The sequence below is a fragment of the Hyperolius riggenbachi genome, chromosome 3 (genome assembly GCF_040937935.1).
Source record: "Hyperolius riggenbachi isolate aHypRig1 chromosome 3, aHypRig1.pri, whole genome shotgun sequence".
In the NCBI taxonomy this organism is placed as follows: Eukaryota; Metazoa; Chordata; class Amphibia; order Anura; family Hyperoliidae; genus Hyperolius; species Hyperolius riggenbachi.
Window position 1 is genome coordinate 181,203,470 of NC_090648.1, and position 27,218 is coordinate 181,230,687.

A 27,218-nucleotide genomic window follows, 5' to 3' on the forward strand; every position below is an offset into this window, starting at 1 on the left:
AGGAGGAGACCAGCGGCGATTGGAATGCAGGCAGGTGAGTTGCTGTCTGTATACAGCACTTCCCTGCACTCACTCTGCAGTCTGGAGGGGGAAGCTCGGAGGGTGGCCCGCGTAGAGGAAGGAAGGGAGAGGTTGGGCTGCCCTCCCCGTGGCTGACTACCCCCTTCATTATGCGGGGAGCGGGTACCTAACTATACTGGGGGGCAGCTACCTATCTAACCTATACTGGGGGGCACCTACCTAATCTAACCTATACTGGGGGGAAGCTACCTATCTAACCTATACTGGGGGCAGCTACCTAATCTAACCTATACTGGGGGGCACCTACCTAATCTAACCTATACTGGGTGGCAGCTACCGATCTAACCTATACTGGGGGGCAGCTACCTATCTAACCTATACTGGGGGGCAGCTACCTATCTAATCTATACTGGGGGCACCTACCTATCTAACCTATACAGGGGGCACCTACTTATCTAATCATTAAAGAAGAAAATTTGAGGTCATGCAAGCCTTCTAAAGTATACCAAAACTGCTTTTATTACATAAATATCCACATCAAACCCCCCATAAATACAGAGATTATCACAGTTACTGCCCCACAACAATTAAAAACACCAACTGCGGAGCATTGGCAACTGTGTGCCTGTGTGACAAACATATTGTGCACCTATGATTATTGCTGCAATCAATCCCGACCAGGATATGAATCACCACAGCAACACATACATCCGCGCTTGCTCTCTCCTCACATACCGTGCCATTAGTAATGCACCGTTGGGGGGCCCCCTAGTTATTAATGCAGAAGCGTGGAAACATTAAAGCCAGGCCAGATTCAGTTCCATCAACTTAATGCAACTTCTCATCAGCTGTGCACATAGAAAGGCAAAGAGGAAATGCAGAAGCGTGGAAACAGCGTAGCCAAGCCAGGTAAAGTTCCATCAGCTCTGTGCAACAGTACATCTGCTGCTGCATATAGGAGGCATTCATATACGATCTCACCCGTCCTGCTGCACTACTGTCGGTTAAGGTAGGTTTCCGGGTTAGGATGCAGTCACTGTTTGTCACTTGCTTGAACATGTGCTGGGGCCGGACAACAGTCCCCTCATATCCGCGCACTTCGGCAAGTCGGAGACGCCAGCCCGGGAGCCCATGGGCAACGTGTGTGAGGAAAAGTTGCGTCACACGCACCAGTAGTAGCTCCGCCCACCGACGCGTTTCACGCCCTCATTGGGCGTTTCATCAGGGTGTGTCTATGGCTGCTAACAGCCCATTCTTTGTATCCGCCTTGGCTCCGCCCTCCTTTCACTCGCCCTGTCATTCACCATTCAGATAGACAGCTCCTTCAGGAGGCGGGCCCAGTATGGAATTTGGCTGGCTGAAACGTGTTAGGTAGCAAGACCTTGTACATAACTGTATATTTCGACAGTGTGAGCATTTAGCAAACATCATTAGTAGAGCAAATAGATGGCTTAAGTCCAGAACCATAATTGTGTATTATACTGTGGTACTGGAGTCACAGGTTCCGCATATCAGCACAGCCCTGCTTGCAACCAGACTGTCCATTGTATAACAGCAGCTAAATTGCCTATCAGGCTTGGGCAATATCCCCTCAGATCACGCCATTTAATCGGCAGTCCACATATTCCTCATTGATCAGGTAGTTGTACTTCCTCAATTGCAAGATGCCATTCACATATATATTTTATAAAAGGCACAATCACAGGTCTATTTTAATGGCACAACAGAGTCACTGCGGATCCATTCTTTCCTCATGCTTTACCCCTGGGGATAGTTCTAACTTAGATATTTGATATAGTTATTTTGCTTTGGGGCCTCGGCGCTGGGACACGCAGTTACCCATATCTGTTGATCTTGAGAAAGGGGGATAGGTCCAATTCTGCATTGAGTCCATCCGGGAAAACACTTCCAAGTTTGAAGATCCACATGGCCTCTTTGCAGTAGAGGACCTCATCAAAGTCTCCCCTTCTACCTGAAATTTTCAAACTATAAATTCCCTTCGCCGAGGTCCCTTTTAAACTATTCTGATGATAGTCCCTGTAGTGGTCATAAATTATTCCTGTTGCCTTTCCCCCAGTAATTTTACAAAAGTGCTCCAAAACTCTTTCTTTTAGGGCCCTTTTGGTTTTGCCGATGTAGCTTAGACCGCACGGGCATTGTATCATATATACTACTTTTTTAGTGTCACAGTTTATAAATGACCTAATAGCATATTCCTTTTCCCCCCTGCAGTCTGAAAAAACATCAGTCCGATCCACATAGGGACACATTTTACATTTTGAACATTTGTACATTCCCATTGGTTTCCTCTGGTCAAGCCATGTGGAGGGATTTTTCAGTAACTCACTATGCACCAACCGATCCCTAAGGTTTGGTGCCCTTTTTGCTGTAAGGAGGGGTCTAGGACCTACAATTTTTGCAACATCTTTGTCTGAGGTCAAGATAGGCCAAAATTTATTTAGCATTTCTCGTAGATTCTCCCAGTGCGCTCCATAGCCGGTCACCAGGCGCAGGTGCTCCTCCCCCTCCGCCCTTCGCGGCATCCCCCCGGGGGCCAGAAATTCTTGCCGGTCCAAGTTCCATGCTCTCTTTAGTGCTCGACGCAGCACAGAATGCGTATATCCACGTTCGCGGAATCTTCTATACATACTTCGGGCTTCATTTCTAAAATCAATATCCCTACCGCATTTCCTCCTTAATCTAAGGAACTGACCGTAGGGTATTCCCTTCTTTAAGGATGGCGGATGATGACTGTTCACATGCAGCACTCTCAGGAAGAGTGACACGCAGCGGGAGTCAGAAGAAGTAAAAATCATGGAGCGAGGGGTTGGTGATGAAGCCAGCAGGAACGTGATCAATCTCTCAAAATTTAAATTGAATGAAACTCATATCGCCCTACTTGAAAAGGGGCTGTCTTTCTCCCCTATAATAGCGGGTGATGTTTTTGAAATATATAAAGACATCTATCTGTTCTTGAGGAAAGTGACACTAAAATTAACCTTTGGTGAAAACCAATTACATGATGTTAATCCCCAGAACAGATATGAATGTCTATCAATAAATGAACGGGAAGCAATGATAGCCCTTGAATCACTTATGGATGAGTATGGCGATCACTCTTGGAGCACAAATGAAGATGAGAACAACATTTCCCCCTTAGGGTCACCGTGTCCTGCTGTGTTATCATCCCCCCCCCCCAACTACGAATTTACGGGCAAAATCGTCATTTATGCCCCCTATCTCAGAACAAAAATGTTCATGTCTTTTTTAAATACAATTGAACAGGAATTGTGGAAACTGAACCTTCTCCCCCCCAAAGGGGAAAATAACCTAACGTCACAAGAAAAAATAGCATTGATTGAACTGCAAAAAGCCCCAAAATTAGTTCTAAAACCAAGTGACAAAGGGGGAAATGTTGTTCTTATGGATGAGGATAAATATATTGAAGAGATCAAAAGACAATTGAACGATACGAATACTTATCGAAAACTTCGGGAAAATCCATTCCCTGTAATTAAAGATCAGGTCAATTGTCTGTTAGATGAAGGTGTTCATGAGGGAATTCTTACCACTAGGGAACATGAGTTCCTTTTGGTGAGTACCTTCAATATACCAACTATATATGTAATCCCCAAAGTCCATAAATCCTTGACCAATCCACCTGGTCGACCGATAGTGTCAGCTGTGGGTAGTCCAACGCAACGACAAGGTCAGTTCATTGACAAGAAAACACGACCATTGGTCCAAGCGCTACCATCGTATATACAGGACACTCGTGATGTTTTGGGTGTCCTGGCCGGTTTCGAGGTGCCCCCGGGGTCCCTCCTTGTGGGGATCGATGTGGAGTCCCTCTACACGTCGATCCCGCACGAGGAGGGTCTCCGGGCAATGTCCTTTTTCCTCCGCGAGCGGTATCCCTCCGCTTCGGCCCACAATGCCTTTATAGTTGAGGCGATGAGATTGATTCTCACGCGGAATTGTTTTGTTTTTGACGGGCAGTACTACCAGCAATTGCGAGGAACGTCGATGGGGGCGGCATGTGCGCCAGCCTATGCATGTTTACATTTGGGGCTCTGGGAGAGGGAGCAAGTGTTCCCCAGCCCAGAATATGGTGCGCATGCCGCCCTCTGGATTAGATTTATCGACGATATTTTGCTGATATGGAAGGGCACTAACGACGAACTGGAACGATTTGTGGCCAAACTTAATAAAAATAGAAAAAATATCCGGTTGACCTTCACGTTCGGCAGTGAGATCCCTTTCTTGGATTGCGGTAGGGATATTGATTTTAGAAATGAAGCCCGAAGTATGTATAGAAGATTCCGCGAACGTGGATATACGCATTCTGTGCTGCGTCGCACACTAAACAGAGCATGGAACTTGGAATTTCTAAAATCAATATCCCTACCGCAATTCCTCCTTAATCTAAGGAACTGACCGTAGGGTATTCCCTTCTTTAAGGATGGCGGATGATGACTGTTCGCATGCAGTACCGTATTTCCAGCCGTGGGCTTACGAAAGGACATTGTGACCACCTTTTGACCCTCAACCCTCAGCAGGAGATCCAAGAAAGGGATCTCACTGCCGAACGTGAAGGTCAACCGGATATTTTTTCTATTTTTATTAAGTTTGGCCACAAATCGTTCCAGTTCGTCGTTAGTGCCCTTCCATATCAGCAAAATATCGTCGATAAATCTAATCCAGAGGGCGGCATGCGCACCATATTCTGGGCTGGGGAACACTTGCTCCCTCTCCCAGAGCCCCAAATGTAAACATGCATAGGCTGGCGCACATGCCGCCCCCATCGACGTTCCTCGCAATTGCTGGTAGTACTGCCCGTCAAAAACAAAACAATTCCGCGTGAGAATCAATCTCATCGCCTCAACTATAAAGGCATTGTGGGCCGAAGCGGAGGGATACCGCTCGCGGAGGAAAAAGGACATTGCCCGGAGACCCTCCTCGTGCGGGATCGACGTGTAGAGGGACTCCACATCGATCCCCACAAGGAGGGACCCCGGGGGCACCTCGAAACCGGCCAGGACACCCAAAACATCACGAGTGTCCTGTATATACGATGGTAGCGCTTGGACCAATGGTCGTGTTTTCTTGTCAATGAACTGACCTTGTCGTTGCGTTGGACTACCCACAGCTGACACTATCGGTCGACCAGGTGGATTGGTCAAGGATTTATGGACTTTGGGGATTACATATATAGTTGGTATATTGAAGGTACTCACCAAAAGGAACTCATGTTCCCTAGTGGTAAGAATTCCCTCATGAACACCTTCATCTAACAGACAATTGACCTGATCTTTAATTACAGGGAATGGATTTTCCCGAAGTTTTCGATAAGTATTCGTATCGTTCAATTGTCTTTTGATCTCTTCAATATATTTATCCTCATCCATAAGAACAACATTTCCCCCTTTGTCACTTGGTTTTAGAACTAATTTTGGGGCTTTTTGCAGTTCAATCAATGCTATTTTTTCTTGTGACGTTAGGTTATTTTCCCCTTTGGGGGAGAGAAGGTTCAGTTTCCACAATTCCTGTTCAATTGTATTTAAAAAAGACATGAACATTTTTGTTCTGAGATAGGGGGCATAAATGACGATTTTGCCCGTAAATTCGTAGTTGGGGGGGGGGATGATAACACAGCAGGACACGGTGACCCTAAGGGGGAAATGTTGTTCTCATCTTCATTTGTGCTCCAAGAGTGATCGCCATACTCATCCATAAGTGATTCAAGGGCTATCATTGCTTCCCGTTCATTTATTGATAGACATTCATATCTGTTCTGGGGATTAACATCATGTAATTGGTTTTCACCAAAGGTTAATTTTAGTGTCACTTTCCTCAAGAACAGATAGATGTCTTTATATATTTCAAAAACATCACCCGCTATTATAGGGGAGAAAGACAGCCCCTTTTCAAGTAGGGCGATATGAGTTTCATTCAATTTAAATTTTGAGAGATTGATCACGTTCCTGCTGGCTTCATCACCAACCCCTCGCTCCATGATTTTTACTTCTTCTGACTCCCGCTGCGTGTCACTCTTCCTGAGAGTGCTGCATGTGAACAGTCATCATCCGCCATCCTTAAAGAAGGGAATACCCTACGGTCAGTTCCTTAGATTAAGGAGGAAATGCGGTAGGGATATTGATTTTAGAAATGAAGCCCGAAGTATGTATAGAAGATTCCGCGAACGTGGATATACGCATTCTGTGCTGCGTCGAGCACTAAAGAGAGCATGGAACTTGGACCGGCAAGAATTTCTGGCCCCCGGGGGGATGCCGCGAAGGGCGGAGGGGGAGGAGCACCTGCGCCTGGTGACCGGCTATGGAGCGCACTGGGAGAATCTACGAGAAATGCTAAATAAATTTTGGCCTATCTTGACCTCAGACAAAGATGTTGCAAAAATTGTAGGTCCTAGACCCCTCCTTACAGCAAAAAGGGCACCAAACCTTAGGGATCGGTTGGTGCATAGTGAGTTACTGAAAAATCCCTCCACATGGCTTGACCAGAGGAAACCAATGGGAATGTACAAATGTTCAAAATGTAAAATGTGTCCCTATGTGGATCGGACTGATGTTTTTTCAGACTGCAGGGGGGAAAAGGAATATGCTATTAGGTCATTTATAAACTGTGACACTAAAAAAGTAGTATATATGATACAATGCCTGTGCGGTCTAAGCTACATCGGCAAAACCAAAAGGGCCCTAAAAGAAAGAGTTTTGGAGCACTTTTGTAAAATTACTGGGGGAAAGGCAACAGGAATAATTTATGACCACTACAGGGACTATCATCAGAATAGTTTAAAAGGGACCTCGGCGAAGGGAATTTATAGTTTGAAAATTTCAGGTAGAAGGGGAGACTTTGATGAGGTCCTCTACTGCAAAGAGGCCATGTGGATCTTCAAACTTGGAAGTGTTTTCCCGGATGGACTCAATGCAGAATTGGACCTATCCCCCTTTCTCAAGATCAACAGATATGGGTAACTGCGTGTCCCAGCGCCGAGGCCCCAAAGCAAAATAACTATATCAAATATCTAAGTTAGAACTATCCCCAGGGGTAAAGCATGAGGAAAGAATGGATCCGCAGTGACTCTGTTGTGCCATTAAAATAGACCTGTGATTGTGCCTTTTATAAAATATATATGTGAATGGCATCTTGCAATTGAGGAAGTACAACTACCTGATCAATGAGGAATATGTGGACTGCCGATTAAATGGCGTGATCTGAGGGGATATTGCCCAAGCCTGATAGGCAATTTAGCTGCTGTTATACAATGGACAGTCTGGTTGCAAGCAGGGCTGTGCTGATATGCGGAACCTGTGACTCCAGTACCACAGTATAATACACAATTATGGTTCTGGACTTAAGCCATCTATTTGCTCTACTAATGATGTTTGCTAAATGCTCACACTGCCGAAATATACAGTTATGTACAAGGTCTTGCTACCTAACACGTTTCAGCCAGCCAAATTCCATACTGGGCCCGCCTCCTGAAGGAGCTGTCTATCTGAATGGTGAATGACAGGGCGAGTGAAAGGAGGGCGGAGCCAAGGCGGATACAAAGAATGGGCTGTTAGCAGCCATAGACACACCCTGATGAAACGCCCAATGAGGGCGTGAAACGCGTCGGTGGGCGGAGCTACTACTGGTGCGTGTGACGCAACTCTTCCTCACACACGTTGCCCATGGGCTCCCGGGCTGGCGTCTCCGACTTGCCGAAGTGCGCGGATATGAGGGGACTGTTGTCCGGCCCCAGCACACGTTCAAGCAAGTGACAAACAGTGACTGCATCCTAACCCGGAAACCTACCTTAACCGACAGTAGTGCAGCAGGACGGGTGAGATCGTATATGAATGCCTCCTATATGCAGCAGCAGATGTACTGTTGCACAGAGCTGATGGAACTTTACCTGGCTTGGCTACGCTGTTTCCACGCTTCTGCATTTCCTCTTTGCCTTTCTATGTGCACAGCTGATGAGAAGTTGCATTAAGTTGATGGAACTGAATCTGGCCTGGCTTTAATGTTTCCACGCTTCTGCATTAATAACTAGGGGGCCCCCCAATGGTGCATTACTAATGGCACGGTATGTGAGGAGTGAGCAAGCGCGGATGTACGTGTTGCTGTGGTGATTCATATCCTGGTCGGGATTGATTGCAGCAATAATCATAGGTGCACAATATGTTTGTCACACAGGCACACAGTTGCCAATGCTCCGCAGTTGGTGTTTTTAATTGTTGTGGGGCAGTAACTGTGATAATCTCTGTATTTATGGGGGGTTTGATGTGGATATTTATGTAATAAAAGCAGTTTTGGTATACTTTAGAAGGCTTGCATGACCTCAAATTTTCTTCTTTAATGATTAACTTATACCCGGGGTTAAGCCCTCCCCCATATTGAGATGATTGGGGTGTAGGAACCATTTTTACTATCCACTAAAATAGCTATGATCTTGCTTAACCCTCCTGGCGGTTTGCAAAAAAATCGCCAGGGGGCAGCAAATCTTTTTTTTTTAAATTTATTTTTTTTTTTTTCATGTAGCGAGACAAAGTCTCGCTACATGATAGCCGCTGCTCAGCGGCATCCCCCCAGCCCCTCCGATCGCCGCCGGCGATCGGAGATCCCGTTCAAAGAACGGGATCTCCCGGAGGGCTTCCCCCATCGCCATGGCGACGGGGCGGGATGACGTCACCGACGTCATCGACGTCGTGACGTCAAAGGGGATTCCGATCCACCCCATAGAGCTGCCTGGCACTGATTGGCCAGGCAGCGCACGGGGTCTGGGGGGGGGGGCGGCTGCGGCGCGACGGATACCGGCGGATCGGTGGGTAGCGGCGGCGATCGGGCACTGCACGCAGCTAGCAAAGTGCTAGCTGCGTGCAGCAAAAAAAAAATTATGCAAATCGGCCCAGCGGGGCCTGAGCGGTGCCTTCCGGCGGCATAGCCCGAACTCAGTTCGGGCTTACCGCCAGGAAGGTTAATAAAGGCACCTACTTATCTAACCTGTATTGGGGACACCTACCTACCTAGCTAGCCTATACTGGTGGCAACTATACTGGCTACCTATATTAGAGGCACCTACCTAACTAACCTATACTGGGGGCACCTACCTATCTAACCTATGCTGGGGCAACTATTCTAACTTCCTATATTAGAGGCACCCACCTAGCTAACCTGTACTGGGGGCACCTGCCTATCTAACCTATACTGGGGGCAACTATACCGGATACCTATACTGGAGGCACCTACCTGGCTAACCTATACTGAGGGCAACTATACTGGCTACCTATATTAGAGGCACCTACCTAACTAACCTATACTGGGGGCACCTACCTATCTAACCTATGCTGGGGCAACTATTCTAACTTCCTATATTAGAGGCACCCACCTAGCTAACCTGTACTGGGGGCACCTGCCTATCTAACCTATACTGGGGGCAACTATACCGGATACCTATACTGGAGGCACCTACCTGGCTAACCTATACTGAGGGCAACTATACTGGGGCACCTATGCCTGGCTACCTATACTGGGGGGAGCTATAGCTGGCTACCTATACTAAGTGCAACTAGACCTGGCTAACCTATACTGCGGGCACGTATACCTGGCTCCGCGGGGGGCGCAATTTTTACACCCTCGCCCTGGGAGCATTTTAGCCTAAAAACTGCCCTGCCCAAGACCTCTGTCCAGAGTGAATGAGGACAGGGAACTAAAGCCAACTCTGGCTCACCACACTGCTGAAATGGTGTATCTCAGTAAGTTAATGTTATCCATGTACATTAACCCTTTCTGGACCAGCACCCTCTGCCCCCTTAAGGACCAGAGGGTGCTGGTCCAGCAAACCGCCGCTTCCCGACGAATCACTGCAAGTTACCGTCGCTCCCGCCATACACGCCGCTCTGTCCCCGCCGCAGGCTGCTCTCTCTGCCGTCGCTATGACGGCAGAGCGCTGTGCGCCGGTCAGGAGCCGCTTTCATTGGCTCCTGACCCTGTCACTTCATGTAAGCCAATGAGAGCGGCTTACATGAATGACAGGGCCAGGAGCCAATGAAAACGGCTCCTGCCCGGCTCACAGTGCTCTGCCGTCATAGAGGCGGCAGGGCAGCTGATTGCGGCGGGGCAGAGCGGACCGAGCGACGCGGACGGGCTGGGGCGCGCGGTCAATGGGACGTAGAGCTTACGTCCGGTCAGGACCGCAGCGCCCCCTGCCCGACGTAGATTCGTACTCGCTCGGTCCGCAGGTAGTTAAGAGATGTCAAGGGGGAGGAAAGTGTTTTCTGATGTCAAGGGGGAGAAAAGGGTCTGGCTGGATAATGAAATGGCGCCGGTGGATAATGAAATCTTATAATGATAAACATTGTTGTCAAACTTGGTTAACGATAAATATCATTTTAAAAACAGACGGGGAATAATAACGAAAAGATATTAGCGTTAGAAATCGTTATGTAATTCAACAATCCAGCTTAACCCAACCCTCCTCTCACACAGAACCCTCACCTGGTGGTGCCTGAAACGAACCATTACCCTAGTGGCATTTAACCCTAACCACCCCCCTGGTGGTGCCTAACCCTAACCCCACTGGTGGTGCCTAACCCTAACCACCCTCCTGGTGGTGCCTAACCCTAACCACACAACACCCTCCCTCCCCAGTGATGACTAAAACTAACTGCCACCTGGTGGTGCCTAACCCTAACCACTCCTTCTGCAGAGACACCCTTTTACACATAGATGCGATAATATTTTTGATAACATAAAATCTGTATATACAAATGAAATAATATGACAAAAACTAGAACGTTGCATGCATCTAAAACGATAACATACTTCAAAAACTTTAGTGTTCTAATGTTGTTAACGATATTTATCGGGCACCCTTTTTTTCTGCTTTTTTCACTGTATTAACAATAATTGCCCTTTTCATCCATCCTCAGCCGGTGTCCTTTTTTTTTCCTGCTACCCTTTTCAGACAACAGTAGCAGGATCTAAATGTCAAAAATCCTGTATACCTTATAACAGTAATAATGGATAGTGATATTGGATTTTAGCTTGGTTATATAGAAAGCTGTAGTCTTATCATTGTGACTTTTAACATTGTTTAAGATTTTGTTCTATAAGAATTGCAATTATTGCTAAACAACAATAAATACATTTTATTTCCTGCCAAATGCAAACAATAAAAAAGAATAGTCTCACCATTGTTCCAATCATGAAAACGTATTGGCCAGCTTTTGGATTCACATTCAGCAATTCAAGCAGCTTTACAATCCAGAATGTTATATTTAGACAGTAGATTAATCTTCCAGCGACAAAAACTAAATCTTGATGCAATTCATCGTTTGCCGTATTTCTTGATCCAAATCTTAAACCAAAACCAATGATGAATGTAACTATTCCAAGGAATTCATTAATGTGTAGGTAAGAACAAAACCAAGCTTTTAGCTTCTGGGTAATTTTACCAGCCTCTAAAAGGAAGATCTAAAAGACAGATGGAAGGAACATGCTTAACTTTTGAGGATAGCGTGGACATTTGTTTACAATGACATATAATGCATGATTAATATGCAGTCATGTTGGCTCAGCAATGGAGAACACAGGAATATACAGTATAAATGATTGGCAAACCTGGATGGGATTTTCCAAATAGCCGACTGTAATTACATGGCAAAGGGTTGCAGCACAGAGGAAAGGCTTCTTTTTTTTTACAAGTCCCTAGAATTTCTAAACTAAAACATTCTCAGTGCAGTTGTATGGCAAGCAGATCCACAATCAATCTCAAGTGCAATTGTTCTGATTGATTACTTGAGTCATAATCATTTGCACGGTAATATCTGTCCACATGGGGATACGTCCTTCTGATCTTTTGTTTCAACAAAAGTTCCTGTTACTCTAACTCAGAGACAACCTACAGCATGTAAAATAATCACTTTACTGCATACCTAAATACAATACAGTTAGCTAGTCAAAATTAACTCGCCCATAATTCTACCATATTCTTAAACCTTTACCTGTCTGCAAAACTGCTATGGCGGTTTTTACCAAAGCCTCTCTCTAAAGAAGTCCGTGAGCTTTTTGGCCACCGCCACCTGTGTTGCTAAACCCCAACCCCAGCTCTGCAGCCACAGCCTGATCGATGGCTGCTGAGCTGGTGATAGGTCATGACAACACAGGTGGATGTGGCCACAGAAGTCTGGACTTCTTCGGAGAGGCTTCTGGCAAAAACTACTATGGTGATTTTGCTGACAGTGGGTGGGGTTTAATCAGAATCATTTATTTCGCCAAGTACAAGAGGGGGTTGTACCCGGAATTGGTTTTGGCTCATACATATTCTGGAAGGAGAGGGGGGAATAATAGCTTAAAGCCAGGAGCCAAGGCTGCCATACTACAATGCCACCAGTCACACTTTGCATCATCTATTATCCCTAAGGAGACATAAGAGGATGGGAAAGCAGTGATGTCCCAGATGTTCATGAATGAAACCTGCAGTGATGGCTGACGCTGCTGAGGATCTCGATTGCTGTCATCTGCCATTACTGGCCAAGGTGTTCCAGTTCAAAAGGTTCAGTAGTATTAATTTCTGTGGTGGGTCCCAACTCCAGGGCAGAATTTGGCACGGATGGTCAATATAATCTGGATGTCACAGTAACAGTAACATCCTGCCATGGCAGCCCTTACTTCCAGATTAGCAGCTGGCAACATGGAGGGGCTGATCCAAAGAAGTCCATGCTGTGGTGGAGCAGCAGCTGATGGATGGATGGATGGAGCCAGCATCCAGCAAGGCGAAAGATCGGCGTGGTGTCTTCCAGCATCAGTGGGGCACCTGACCTCCTGGGTAGCAGTGGTGGACTCCACATGGCCTGTATCTGCACAGACAATGAAGCCAGGCAGCAGCAAGGCAGAAATAACGTCAGGTCCCAAACTCAACACGACCCACACCAGTGTCCCAGGCTACACCGGACTATACTGCACACCTTCAGGTGGGAAAACAAGGTGAATTTGTAGGGAAAAAAGAAAAAAAACAAGAAAAGGCCAGAATCCTGTGGCCATGGCTACCAATTAGGGCCCATCTTAAATAATAAAAAAACAGCAAAAACAATTAACCCTTTGCACACTCCTATGCAAATGTTCAAACAAATACATTCACAGATTCACTCATCCAGGCACCACTGTTATCCCTACAGCTAAGTTAAAAGCCGGGGTCTTGCTTTACAAACAAATGCAATCCCTTGCGTGGTCATTTACACTGCGCAGAAGTACCAAGGTAGTTGTCGTAGGTGTCCTAACTCTGGCCCTGTAACATGCATAGTGCAGACACACAAACACCTATGATTACCTGGGTACTTCTGCACAGTGTAGGTGACTACGCAAGGGAATGCATTCGTTAGCAAACTATAAAATTGATCAGAAAAAAAATCAAAAATCAAATCAGACCTGTTGGAAATTATTGATTTGATCATTAATCTGGAGGGAAATTGCAACGTGTGTACCAGGCATTATGTAGGGCTGAAAGAAGAGACTCCGTTCCAAACTGCAAACAATATCTATGAAGTTTTCATGCAAGCCAGAATTAATTGCATTGAAGTGATCAGAAAATCAACCAGAAAAACGATAGGAAATCAGATCGGACCTGCCGAAAATTATTGCTTTGACCATCAATCTAACAGGAAATTGCATTGTGTGTACCAGACATAAAACCCACAACTTTCTTTTTAAAAAAAAAAAAACACTAACAAACTGAGCCCAACTATTAAAGCTGAGTGACTTCTCTATTGTCTGCCTTGTTGCTTCAACGCTCATCCAAACATTTTTTATTCTGAATCTTAATAAGATCTTCAGGAAATCAATTGTTTTTATACAGTTGCATCTACATCTATCTTTGTATGGCCAAAAATGGGCATTACCATTTCATGGTCTGTCTCTACAACCATCTGTGTTGTTCATTTAAACTATACTAACTGGTTTTACTTCATTTTACATGCAATTACATACAGGGCCGGTTCAAGTAACAATGGGGCCCTAGGGCAAAGTTAGCCTGGGGGCCCCCGAACAGACACCCCCTGACCAAAAAGCGTCATTAGAGACCCTTTGTTGCAGCCAAATTTCCCTCCTGGACCCCTGAGCTGGCTGCTGACCCTCCCCCAATCACCTCCCAACTTAACAGACTCTGCAGAGTCCCTGGGGAGCAACAGTTAAGATGGGGGAGGGACACCTTGGGGGCCCCTACAGGCTCTGGGGCCCTGGGTCAATTGCCTATTTTTTCCTATGGTAGCTCCGGCCCTGATTATATATGTTGTACTGTCTGTTATTGTATTATTATTGTATATATTACCTCTCTCATAGTCTCAACTCCTGTTGCAAATATTGTGATCACCACAAACCACTCTTGTACTGAAGGTAAATGTGTCATCTTAATCAGAACCACATATGTGTAGAGCATGAGAAATGTTAGGTAAGCCAGCTAAAAGGAAATAGACAACAGGTTAAAAACTGACAAAGACCAGACAAATAACATTTATATCGCGCTTGGTCTCACATTATACAATAAAAGGATCTCATTTTATGGCAATTTGATAAAAATAATCAGTTGCACAGATAAATTGAAAGCTTTATAAAAAAAAAATCAGCAAGAAATGATTGAATTTCTCACTTTTATCAGTAACACTTGATTGATTCAAAGTAGTGGAAATTTCTGTACAATTTTTTTAGCACCTAGATGCTTTTTCTACAAACCAACTTTGTTGTTTTATGTGTGGAGATGCAGTTTGACATTGTCTTTCCAAAATAAACAAGGCCTTACCTGAAAAAAAGATGTCATGTTATTGACATCATATGCAGAGCAGTTTCTAGGCTAAATTTCACCCAGGGCGAGGGTGTAAAAATCACCCTCCCACCGTGGAGCTAGGTATAGGTGCCCAAAGTATAGGTTAGCTATGTAGGTGCCATCAGTATGGGTTAATTAGCTAGGTGTCTGCAGTATAGGTTAGATTGGTAAGTGACTGCAGTATAAGTTAGGTAGGTAAGTGACTGCAGTATAGGTTAGATAGGTAGGTGTCTGCAGTATAGGTTAGATAGGTAAGTGACTGCAGTATAGGTTAGGTAGGTAGGTGAGTGCAGAATAAGCTAGGTATGTATTTGCTGCAGTATGGGTTAGGTAGGTAAGTGACTGCAGTATAGGTTAGGTAGGTAAGTGATTGCAGTATAGGTTAGATAGGTAGGTGACTGCAGTATAGGTTAGGTAGGTAAGTGATTGCAGTATAGGTTAGATAGGTAGGTGACTGCAGTATAGGTTAGGTAGGTAAGTGACTTCAGTATAGGTTAAGTAGGTAAGTGATTGCAGTATCGGTTAGATAGGTAGGTGGCTGCAGTGTAGGTTATGTAGGTAAGCGACTGCAGTATTAGTGAGGTAGGTAAGTGATTGCAGTATAGGTTAGGTAGGTAAGTGATTGCAGTATAGGTTAGGTAAGTAAGTGATTGCTGTATAGGTTAGATAGGTAGGTGCCAGTATAGGTTAGGTAGGTAGGTGATTCGATCGGGCATAATAGTAATAACTCACCTTCCTTCAGCCGAATAGCCAATCCCACGATGCTTCAATGTGCTTCCTTTCCCTGCATCTGTCTCAGTAACAGCGCCCCCTGTGATGGCATGTGGTACATCATCACAGGGGGCGCTTTTACTGAGACAGATGCGGGGACAGGAAGTACATTGAAGCTGCGTGGGATCGGCTATTCGGCTGAAGGAAGGTGAGTTATTACTATTATGCCCGCTCCCACCACTTCTGAGCCCCCCTCCTGCCAAAACTATCCAGCGCCCCGGGCGATTGCAGCCACCGCACGCGCATACAAACGGGGCTGATCATATGTTTCTATGAAATCTTTTTATATTATTCATCAGTAATGGTGCCTTCTCAGACTAGCTACCAAAGCCATGTATACTAATGAACACTAACTGTGTTCTCATAACAAACTGGATGTTCTTTCCCTTCTATAACCTGGAGTATGTGGCATCCCTGATTTCAAAAAATAATTTTAATTTTGATTTGATTACTTTAGTCCATCTAAAATGAGCTCAAGTCCAGAAATGTCTGGAATGTGTTATATAACAAACTGTGTTCACGGACAATTTTTTTTTTTGGGGGGGGGGGGGGGAGCATTTCTGAGCCTTTGCAATGATTTCCTCTGTAGAATCGTCTTACATTGTTACTTGTGGGCCCAAAAATCAAGGCCGTTCCATGCTGTCTTGTGAACTTTTCCCTTGTGTACAGAGGTTTCTTGAGTCTCTGAATCTGCTGATTATATTATTAAAATGTTACTTTGAAAAAAGTTATGCTTTCATTTTTGAACTAGTTGCCCTTGCAGGTTTTTAAAGAAAGATATATCACTCACCATCTTTAGTTCTAAGAGATTCAGCCTCTGTAGAATGCTCTTACTATATAAACCTGTGTCTGGTCTATTGTCACGTAACCTAATTAGTTATGAGATCTTCCACCAGGTGTTTCTAAAGCACTACACTATTTCTTAGTCTTTAATTGTCCCTGTCCCTATTTTCTTTAGACATGTTGCTGGCATAAAAATTAATAATGAGCATATATTTTTCCTAAAACAATAACATTATTCAGTTTTAGCTTTTTTATGCTGCCTTTGTACTGTTTACCAATAACTACACAGGATCTTCTCAAAAAATTAGCAAATTGTGATAAAGTTCATTATTTTCTGTAATGTACTGATAAACATTAGACTTTCATATATTTTAGATTCATTACACACAATTGAAGTAGTTCAAGCCTTTTATTGTTTTAATATTGATGATTTTGGCATACAGCTCATGAAAACCCCAAATTCCTATCTCAAAAAATGTGCATACTTCATCCGACCTATAAAAGAAAAGTGTTTTTAAAACAAAAAAAGTCAACCTTCAAATAATTATGTTCAGTTATGCACTCAATACTTGGTCGGGAATCCTTTTGCAGAAATGACTGATTCAATGCGGCGTGGCATGGAGGCAATCAGCCTGTGGCACTGCTCAGGTGTTATGGAGGCCCAGGATGCTTCAATAGCGGCCTTAAGCTCATCCAGAGTTTTGGGTATGGCGGCTCTCAACTTTCTCTTCACAATATCCCACAGATTCTCTATGGGGTTCAGGTCAGGAGAGTTGGCAGGTCAATTGTGCACAGTAATACCATGGTCAGTAAACCATTTACCAGTGATTTTGGCATTGTGAGCAGGTGCCAGGTCGTGCTGAAAAATCAAATCTTCATCTCCATAAAGCTTTTCAGCAGATGGAAGCATGAAGTGCTCTAATATCTCCTGATAGCTAGCTGCATTGACCCTGCCCTTGATAAAACACAGTGGACCAACACCAGCAGCTGACATGGCACCCCAGACCATCACTGACTGTGGGTATTTGACACTGGACTTCAGGCATTTTGGCATTTCCCTCTCTCCAGTCTTCCTCCAGACTCTGGCACCTTGATTTCCGAATGACATGTAAAAGTTGCTTTCACCAGAAAAAAGTACTTTGGACCACTGAGCAACAGTCCAGTGCTGCTTCTCTGTAGCCCAGGTCAGGCGCTTCTGCCGCTGTTTCTGGTTAAAAAGTGTCTTGCACTGGGGAATGCGGCACCTGTAGCCCATTTCCTGCACACGCCTGTACACGGTTGCTTTGGATGTTTCTACTCCAGACTCAGTCCACTGCTTCCGCAGGTCCCCCAAGGTCTGGAATCAGTCCTTCTCCACAATCTTCTTCAGGGTCCGGTCACCTCTTTTCGTTGTGCAGCGTTTTCTGTCACACTTTTTCCTTCCCACAGACTTCCCACTGAGGTGCCTTGATACAGCACTCTGGGAACAGCCTATTCGTTCAGAAATTTCTTTCTGTGTCTTACCCTCTTGCTTGAGGGTGTCAATGATGGCCTTCTGGACAGCAGTCAGGTCGGCAGTCTTACCCATGATTGCGGTTTTGAGTAATGAACCAGGCTGGGAGTTTTTAAAAGCCTCAGGAATCTCTTGCAGGTGTTTAGAGTTAATTAGTTGATTCAGATGATTAGGTTAATAGCTTGTTTAGAGAACCTTTTCATGATATGCTAATTTTTTGAGATAGGAAATTTGGGTTTTCATGAGCTGTATGCCAAAATCATCAATATTAAAACGATAAAAGGCTTGAACTACTTCAGTTGTGTGTAATGAATCTAAAATATATGAAAGTCTAATGTTTATCAGTACATTACAGAAAATAATGAACTTTATCACAATTTGCTAATTTTTTGAGAAGATCCTGTAGTGTCTGAATTTTCATATTTTCACATTCTGTGTTTATTTACAGATTTGGTTATACATCGAATACATCCTTATTGATATAATATTAAGTATTTTATGTACCGTGTTAAACCAGAACTTTACAATTGGTGCATGGTAAAATGCAAAATACTTCTGTGCCAGTGGAAGACGTTGATGTTTTATTTCAGCTGTATTTTTACGATGATTTTCTTCAGAACCATCATGACTACCCTAGAACAGAAATAGGCATAAAGATTTCTTCTATACAGCAAAGATGATAAAAAAGGATAAAAGATAACTTGAGCACTGGCTTAAGCTGTTAATTACATATGATAGAGTCTTATACTTTATTTTTCTAATCTTACCAAACACCTATGCAGTATGAGAGTCAGCAGACTGGATATGCTTTAAATATATCATACTGGTACACCCTTACACTGCATAGATTTAGTAATATTTCACAATCGTTGTGGAAAAAGAATGTATGGTGGTGGTCACCTTTAGTGCATAGATTTACCAGCACTTAATAGAAAGTAGCAGATTTAGTGATGCAATCATTTTGGTTCTCTAAATAGTTTAATCTGCTACTTTATAATAAGAGATGCGCAGTCCAAGCTACTGTGCTTTGACCTTCATTACATCACAAGTTATTCTTAACAAACTGCAGCTCAGTGCATGCTCAGACAACTGGACAATTGTTATTTTACACTAGTCCTTTGTACTGCCTTTAGATACCATACTGTCCAAATTAATGAAACCCATATACACATAGAAGCACTTCACCTAATATAACGATTAATTGGCACTAATAAGGTGAGCACTACACATTAGGATGGACAAGAGAACTGAGCGCGCCCAGACTGGTGCTGCTGCTCTTTAAGGCTGCTCCAGACATTACATCTCATTTCTGCTACTTTAAACCTCTTAATGGAAAGACTGGACCGAAATTTCAGTGGATTCTAATGTATCACTTCTCCAGCAACACCTATAACCTTTCAGAACACCTGGATTACTTGGGATGGCAAAGATTTAAGCTGGATTGGATCTTCCTTGGTATCACACACTGCTGGACACTGCACACCTTCCTTGGAATTGACCTGAGACCTTAAAGACTTTCTGCCTCTTTGTGCCCGCCGTCTCCCATCCTGTGAGTAACTTTCATCGATTATCTACAGCATCTATGCTCAATAGACTATATTTTTCTACATATATTATATATTATATCTTCAAACTCCTAAACAAAGGACTGTGTTTTCAAATCCATGCTGTCCATCCATACATCTCTGTGTAAGGACAATTCAGTCTATACAGGCCCTTTGATCTCTGCAGGATACCAGCCACAGCTGTGAAAGTTCACACCTTGACTTTAAATAGGGCCTTTCTTAGCAGGAGCCCTGAGCTGTCTCTTGTCCATTCTAATGTGTAAACATCAATATTCAGCACAGACACTTCTAGCTGTATACCAACCAATAATATATATCCAATTGACAAATCAACAATAATTCTACTTAAGTCTGTTGGAATCTACAGAAAGACAAAGAGAGGATCCAGGGGACGTGGGAAAAGACGTTATTCACTGCAGAACCAAAATAACTCTGTGACAAAATCTACAGAATACACCAAGCCAACAACCCTAATAGCTCCAGCACAATCCAGCAGAGATGACAGCCACACATCTGGAAACTGTTCCTTCCTGGAGTCCTCAATCTCAGACCTCAGCTCCCAGGGTAGCCCCATCAAGGCTGTCCTCTGCAACGTCAGATCAATAAACAACAAAACAGCAATCATACATGATCTAATAGAGTCTTCTGATCTGGCCTGCCTGACTGAAACCTGGCTTTCTGAACCTGTTGGCCCCACCCTGGAGGCAGCTGTGCCAACAAACTATTCCGTGATATACTGCAACAGGAAAGAACGCAGGGGAGGAGGGGTTGCACTTTGCTTTAGATCAGCTTTGAAAATCAGACCACTTACTGTAGGTCCTACCAACTCGTTTGAATGCTTGGGGGTGCAACTTTCAGCTGAGGAAAACATTAACATATTGCTGATCTACCGCCCACCAGAAAAATACTCAGACTTCCCTGAGGAACTTGTAGACCTCCTATGCAACCTAACACTGGAACACCCCAGATGGATTGTTCTTGGAGATTTCAATACATGGGTGGACGACTCCTCTTCACAATTTGGAAAAGAGCTACCTCGTGCCTTACATGAACTGGGCTTCCTCCAATCAATCAGCTCTGCTACTCACAGGAAAGGTCACACTCTGGACCTTATATTCCATACTGGGCTGTCAATAGCCAATGTGGAAATTAATCCTGTTGCCTGGTCAGACCATCACACTATCCACTTCTCCCTCTCAGTACCAGCCGTCAAACACCAAGTCAAGAATCAAATAAAATATCGCCGCTTAAAAGGGCTAACACCTCAACATATCCGAGATAACCTTAGCTTTGATGAATTGACTGACTCCAGCTTGGACCCTGATACTCTGGTGTTTAAATACAACAAATGTGTGTCCTCCACCTTTGAGACCATTGCTCCTCTGCGCACCAAATATCTTACTCCACACCATCATGCACAGTGGTTTGATAACGCTATAAAAGAGCTGAAAAGACAAGGCCAAAAACTTGAGAGGCTGTGGCGCAAATCTCAGTCCCCAGAAGACAAACATGCCTTAATCTTCCACTTGAAGAGCTACCAAAAGGTAATCACGGGAAAAAAATCATCCTTTCTATCACAAGAGATTGCAAATGCAGTTAACAAACCAGCCCAACTGTTCCGCACAGTGGAAAAACTCTGCAACCCAGCATGTCAAAAACTTAATATCGAGTCTTCAAAGGACCTCTGTGACCAATTTGCCCATTTCTTCACAGACAAAGTCTCCGCTATAAGGTCCGCCATCCAACTTACAGCATCTGAGCCTAATATAGCGCCGAAGACCATTAGCAGAGACAACGTAACACCTTGGTCAAACTTCAAAGAAATTGATGAAGAAGTCACATCAAGCATCCTCCTTCACGTCCGCCTAACTACCTGTGACCTGGATCCTGGCCCAACACAGTTCATGTTAAACTGCCCCGACCTGTTCGTACCGATATTCCTCAAAATTGTTAACTGTTCCTTACAATCAGGGATATTTCCTGCTTTACTGAAGGAAGCAATCATCAGGCCTCTCCTCAAAAAACCCTCCCTGGACCCAGATGCAATGACCAGCTACAGACCTGTCCCTAACCTCCCCTTTCTGGGCAAGCTAATTGAAAAAGCTGTATACCTCCAGCTAGAAGCCAGAATCCTACAAAATAACAGTTATGACCCATTCCAGTCTGGCTTCAGGAAACACCACAGCACTGAAACTGCCCTCATCCAAATATGCAACCACCTGCTCATGGCAAGAGACAGAGGAGAGTGCTCGATCCTCATACTGCTAGACCTTTCTGCAGCCTTTGACACAGTTGACCATGACATCTTGATAAACAGGCTACAGGAATACTGCGGCATTGATGGCATAGTACTTCAGTGGTTCCAATCCTTCTTGAGTGGCAGAACCCACAAAGTGTCTATGGGGCCCTTCCTGTTCTCCCCTGTAACACTTAAGTATGGGGTGCCCCAGGGCTCAATCCTCTCTCCCCTGCTTTTCACGATTTACATGCTACCGTTGGGAAAACTAATCCAAAAACATGGCCTGACATACCACTGCTATGCAGACGACACCCAACTATATCTTTCCTTCAAGCCTGGTGTGACAGACCCAACTCTAACTATAAATGCCTGCTTACGTGAACTACAGCAATGGATGAATGACAACTGGCTGAAACTAAATGCAGACAAAACTGAAGTCCTTCTGATTGGAGGGCAGAGCATGAGAACAAAACAACTTAACTTGCAGTCTTCACCACTGGGAATAGGAGGCACGGATATACGCAGCTCTGATCATGTGCGTAGCCTGGGAGTTCTAATTGATGGGGATTTAAACTTCAGAACTCAAATCTCTGCTGTGGTGAAATCATCCTATTTTCACCTGAAGAACATTGCAAAAATCAAGCACCTCATACCCCCATAAGATCTGCCAACCTTAGTCCACGCCTTCATCACATCCCGACTGGACTACTGCAATGCTCTCTACACTGGCCTTCCAAAAAAGGTCTTGTACCGCTTACAGCTTATACAGAATACTGCTGCCAGACTGCTAACCAACCAACCCCGTCACTGCCACATAACGCCAGTCCTGCATTCCCTTAGCTGGCTACCTATAGAATGGAGGGTCCTATTCAAGATCGGCCTACTGACATTTAAATCCCTGAATAATCTAGGCCCTGGATACATGAAAGATATGTTACAGCTGCGTAGCAATCCCCGCATTCTCAGATCCACAGGTTCTAATAATCTAGTCATACCCAGAGTCCACTTGGAAACTTTTGGTCCCAGAGCCTTCAGTCATGCTGCCCCTACGTTTTGGAACTCCTTACCTCAACAGATCAGGACAGCCCCATCCCTGGACGTGTTTAAATCCAGACTGAAAACCCACCTGTTCAGTCTGGCATTTGCAGAAATATAACTTTTGTTGTGTGAATACTTCATCCTACTAATTACTGAATCTGAGAGAGCCTAAGCGCTTTGAGTCCTATGGGAGAAAAGCGCTATAGAAATGTTATTGTATTGTATTGTATTATTACACAAGGTATTAAGAATGAACATAGCTATAAATACAGCACAAGTGACTCAAAGCCAAATTTGTCCAAATCAATGTGTCATATGCTTGCCTGTCCCTGGCACCCTACTCTATGAATGAGAAGATGAACTCTAAGGTTCAAGAAAGAATGGTCTTTTTTCTAAGAATCACTTTTGAACTATTTTACCTCAAATATGAAAGCTAATACTAATCAGTTTCTAATATTAAAAAAAGTCATCCTTAATCTTGCATTTTAAGCAAATTAGCAAGGACTGCTTCCTTAGGGTTGTACCAACTTAATCTGGGACAGTTTTTCTTGTAATAAAAATACCTATTTTATTTAATTTACACTCCCCCCTAAATTGGCCCTGCGATCTGTACACTACATTACACTCTCATAGGCATCTATGAGAGGGATTAGATTGGGAGCCAACAGCCTGCTAGCTCCAATCGCGGCTGGCAGGCTGATCACTGATCCTCGCTGTGTGTCTCGGCAGGGAACGCGCGCGTGTGCCAGCGCGTGTTCCCCGCTAATCCTGCCCACCGCACTTGTATACCAGTCAGTGTTAGGTGGTCCCCAGGCAGCCATGCTCACACTGCCCATCGCGTTATGCAGTCGGGAGCTGGTTAAAGAGCATTTCCCATGGATATGACAACAATAAATCAATCTAAGACAAGCCTTATAGGTAAGCCAGATATTACATTTTGCACTACATGAGGCTGTTTATTCAGTGAGCACATATAACACAAGTACAAGTGTACTCAAAGGTAAATAGGCAAATCTAATAAAGCAAAGTTATGATTGCCATACATATTACATTGGTTGTTTTATGAGATGATCAAATTACTAATATGATCAAACTAATCATAAAATGAAAATTTTCTCTTAACCACTTTATGCACCTGCGGGATGTTTTCACCTTAACCACTTGAGGACCCACCCTTTACCCCCCCCCCCTTAAGGACCAGCGCTGTTTTAGCTGATCTGTGCTGGGTGGGCTGTGCAGCCCCCAGCACAGATCAGGGTGCAGGCAGAGCGACCAGATCGCCCCCCTTTTTTCCCCACTAGGGGGATGATGTGCTGGGGGGGGTCTGATCGCTCCTGCCTGCCTGGGTGTTGCAGGGGGGGCACCTCAAAGCCCCCCTCCACGGCGAAATTCCCCCCTCCCTCTCATCCCTGTCCCCCCTGGCAATCTGGGCTGCACAGGACGCTATCCGTCCTGTGCAGCCAGTGACAGGCTGTCCCCTGTCACATGGCGGCGATCCCCGGCTGCTGATTGGCCGTGGATCGCCGATCTGCCTTACGGCGCTGCTGCGCAGTAGCGCCGTACAATGTAAACAAAGCAGATTATTTCCGCTTGTGTTTACATTTAGCCCCCCGCCGTGAATTGACAGGAAGCAGCCGCTCGCGCGAGCGGCTGCTTCCTGATTAATTAGCCTGCAGCCGGCGACGCAGAACTGCGTCGCTGGTCCTGCAGCTGCCACTTTGCCGATGCGCGGTATGAGTGCACGGTCGGCAAGTGGTTAAGGATGGAAGCAATTTTCCCCTGTAGCACTCCTCCCATTCATTTGCCAATAACTTTATCACTACCTATCACTTGTTTTCAGTAATTACTTTATTTTCTATGCATTTTATAGGGAAATACAAGAAAAAATTAAAAAAATACACAATTTCTCCAATTCCATCCCCTATCGCTACTATAGATAAAACCCCCACATTTAATTTGCCCAGTCGTCCCGGCTATCACAACGTTTAAATTATGTTATAGTACGATGCATGGTGACAATATATTATTTGGAAATATAGGTGTATTTTTTCTGTTTGCACCCTATCAATAATTACAAGCCCCTTATTTGCAAAAATAATAGTAATATACCCTAATTACATACATATTAACCTCCTGCCGCCCGCGTCACGCCAGTAGGCGTGGCCGCGGCGGCAGCCCCAGGACCGCCTAACCCCAATTGGCGTAAAGTCCTGGGGCTCTGTTTAGCATGAGATCGCGCGCATGGTGCGCGCGCATCTCATGCTCGGAGGGCGGAGCTCCGCTCCGCCTTCAGTCTCCGAGCGGCTATTGCCGCTCGGGAGACTGTTAGACGGCGATTACGCCGTCTATTTACTAGGTGCAGCGCTGCGATGAGCAGCAGCGCTGCACTGGGGACAGCCGTGTGACACGGCTGTCCCCATGGGGGACAAGAGAGCGATCGGCTCTCATAGGCAGAAGCCTATGACAGCCGATCGCCATAATTGGCCGGCTGTGGGGAGGGAGGGAGGGAGGAAGGGAATAAATTTAAAGAAACAGGTTTTTTTTTCTAAAATCCCATAACAATAATATTTATTTAAAAAAAAATAAACATGGGGGAAGCGATCAGACCCCACCAACAGAGAGCTCTGTTGGTGGGGAGAAAAGGGGGGGGGGATCACTTGTGTGCTGAGTTGTGCGGCCCTGCAGCTTGGCCTTAAAGCTGCAGTGGCCAATTTAGCTAAAAATGGCCTGGTCACTAGGGGGGTTTAGCCCTGCAGTCCTCAAGTGGTTAAAAAAGCTCAGACCCTAAGGTAACTATGTATTTTTTTTTAAACTGCCACTTTTTTTTTTGCACGTGTTTAGGTTTGGTAGCTACGTGGGGGGGGGGGGGGTTAATAAGGTTTTATTAAATATTACATTTATTTATTTATTTTTACTTTCATTTAACTTTTTGGCCACTAGGTGGCACTATACACTATCCTGTTAGGTACCAGCAAGTGATCAATCTTTTTTTACTACATTAGTACTTTCACTTTTATGAATCAACATGCCTCGTGACTCAAGGCATGTTGATTCATTCAGAGGGCTTTTGGTTGGCTTGGGGAATACATGTTCCCCTTCACAATTCAATCCCCTGTAAGTGCCACTGGGAATGAGCGGCAGGAGCATGAGCATGCAAGTGCACCCACCTCAAAAACACTGGATGCAGATATGCATCCAGATATACTAGCGCAGCTCCTATCTAGACCACTATAGTTGTCCAGATAGGATTAAGAGGTTGATCCACACTAAACAATCCTTTATTCAATCATTTGTTATAGAAAATAAATGGGAAAAATTGAACACTGTGATCCTTCTGTAGAAGGATCTTTCAATTGTGATCGCATTTCAAATCAATCAAGATTGAACTTTGTTCTGACTGCATTGTTATAGCAATCGCCTGAAAAATCACATAATAATATACTGTATGGCCACAATAAGTATTAAGGAAGTAAAGAACAACTTTTGTTTAGAAACAATGGTAGGCCATCCCTAAATATTCACACAGTGCACATTCCGGTCATATCCCTGCATCTGAAGTGGTACTAGAAGTGAATATGCGCCATCACCAAGGCTAATATGGAATCAAATGAACAGTCATATACATTGGATGGAAAGTTATATGCCCTTACCAGAGTCACCCCTTCTTCCACATAAGTCACTATATCTCCTTCACTTTGTATCATTTGATGTGCATCCTCGGATAACGGGATGTGCAACATTTGTGCTTTGGTCTTGTATGGAAAAAATGGAATTGATGGAGGAAGCAAAATACCAAAAACCACCTGCAAAAAAAGACACAGCACCTCAATATTTAATACCTGTGTTATTTTCTAGACTCATTACTAGGTAATGCCTAATGATGTTGATCCAGGGATTTTATCTGATTGCCATCTGGAGTCGGGAAGGAATTTTTCCCTTAAGGGGCTAATTGGACCATGCCTTGTAAGGGTTTTTTCGCCTTCCTCTGGATCAACAGGGATATGTGAGGGAGCAGGCTGGTGTTGTACTTTATACTGGTTGAACTCGATGGACGTATGTCTTTTTTCAACCAAAATAACTATGTAACTATGTAACTATTATACGACAGTAAAGCAGAGGTTTTTTGTAATTAGTAGGCTTGACCCCCTCTTAAAAGTGCATGCTCCAAAGTAGTGATGCTAGTAGTGATCCTAGAACCTATGACAACTCATGGAGAGGCATGTTACCAGTGTGATCAGGTGATAGATATGTAGGGTCGATGCTGGATGTGATTGCAGCAAATTAGAGGTCGCAAATCTATCAGGCTATCACATGCTTCTCCATGAATTCTCACAGACACAAACGCTCCCACTTAGTTAAAAGAGGAACGTTACTTAATATAGCTGTAGGCTGCTTACGCACAGGGACGTTACAGGCGCACGTTAGTGCGCCTGTAACGCTCCCCCAACGCACAGCAATGTAACACAAGTGGGCTGTTCACAC

General features: G+C 44.5%; 1 protein-coding gene across 2 annotated transcripts in view; it reads right to left on the reverse strand.

Annotated features, from left to right (window-relative positions):
* The window catches only part of LOC137563207 (transient receptor potential cation channel subfamily M member 7-like), a 267,700-nt gene that overhangs the window by 66,404 nt on the left and 174,078 nt on the right, over positions 1–27,218 (reverse strand). For both annotated transcript variants that reach the window (XM_068275389.1, XM_068275388.1), the window contains exons 18-21: positions 26,387–26,539; positions 18,399–18,527; positions 14,357–14,485; positions 11,224–11,505 (exon numbers count right to left, since the gene is read on the reverse strand). In XM_068275389.1, coding sequence (XP_068131490.1) covers positions 11,224–11,505; positions 14,357–14,485; positions 18,399–18,527; positions 26,387–26,539 — 693 coding nt within the window. The remainder of the gene's footprint in view (positions 1–11,223; positions 11,506–14,356; positions 14,486–18,398; positions 18,528–26,386; positions 26,540–27,218) is intronic.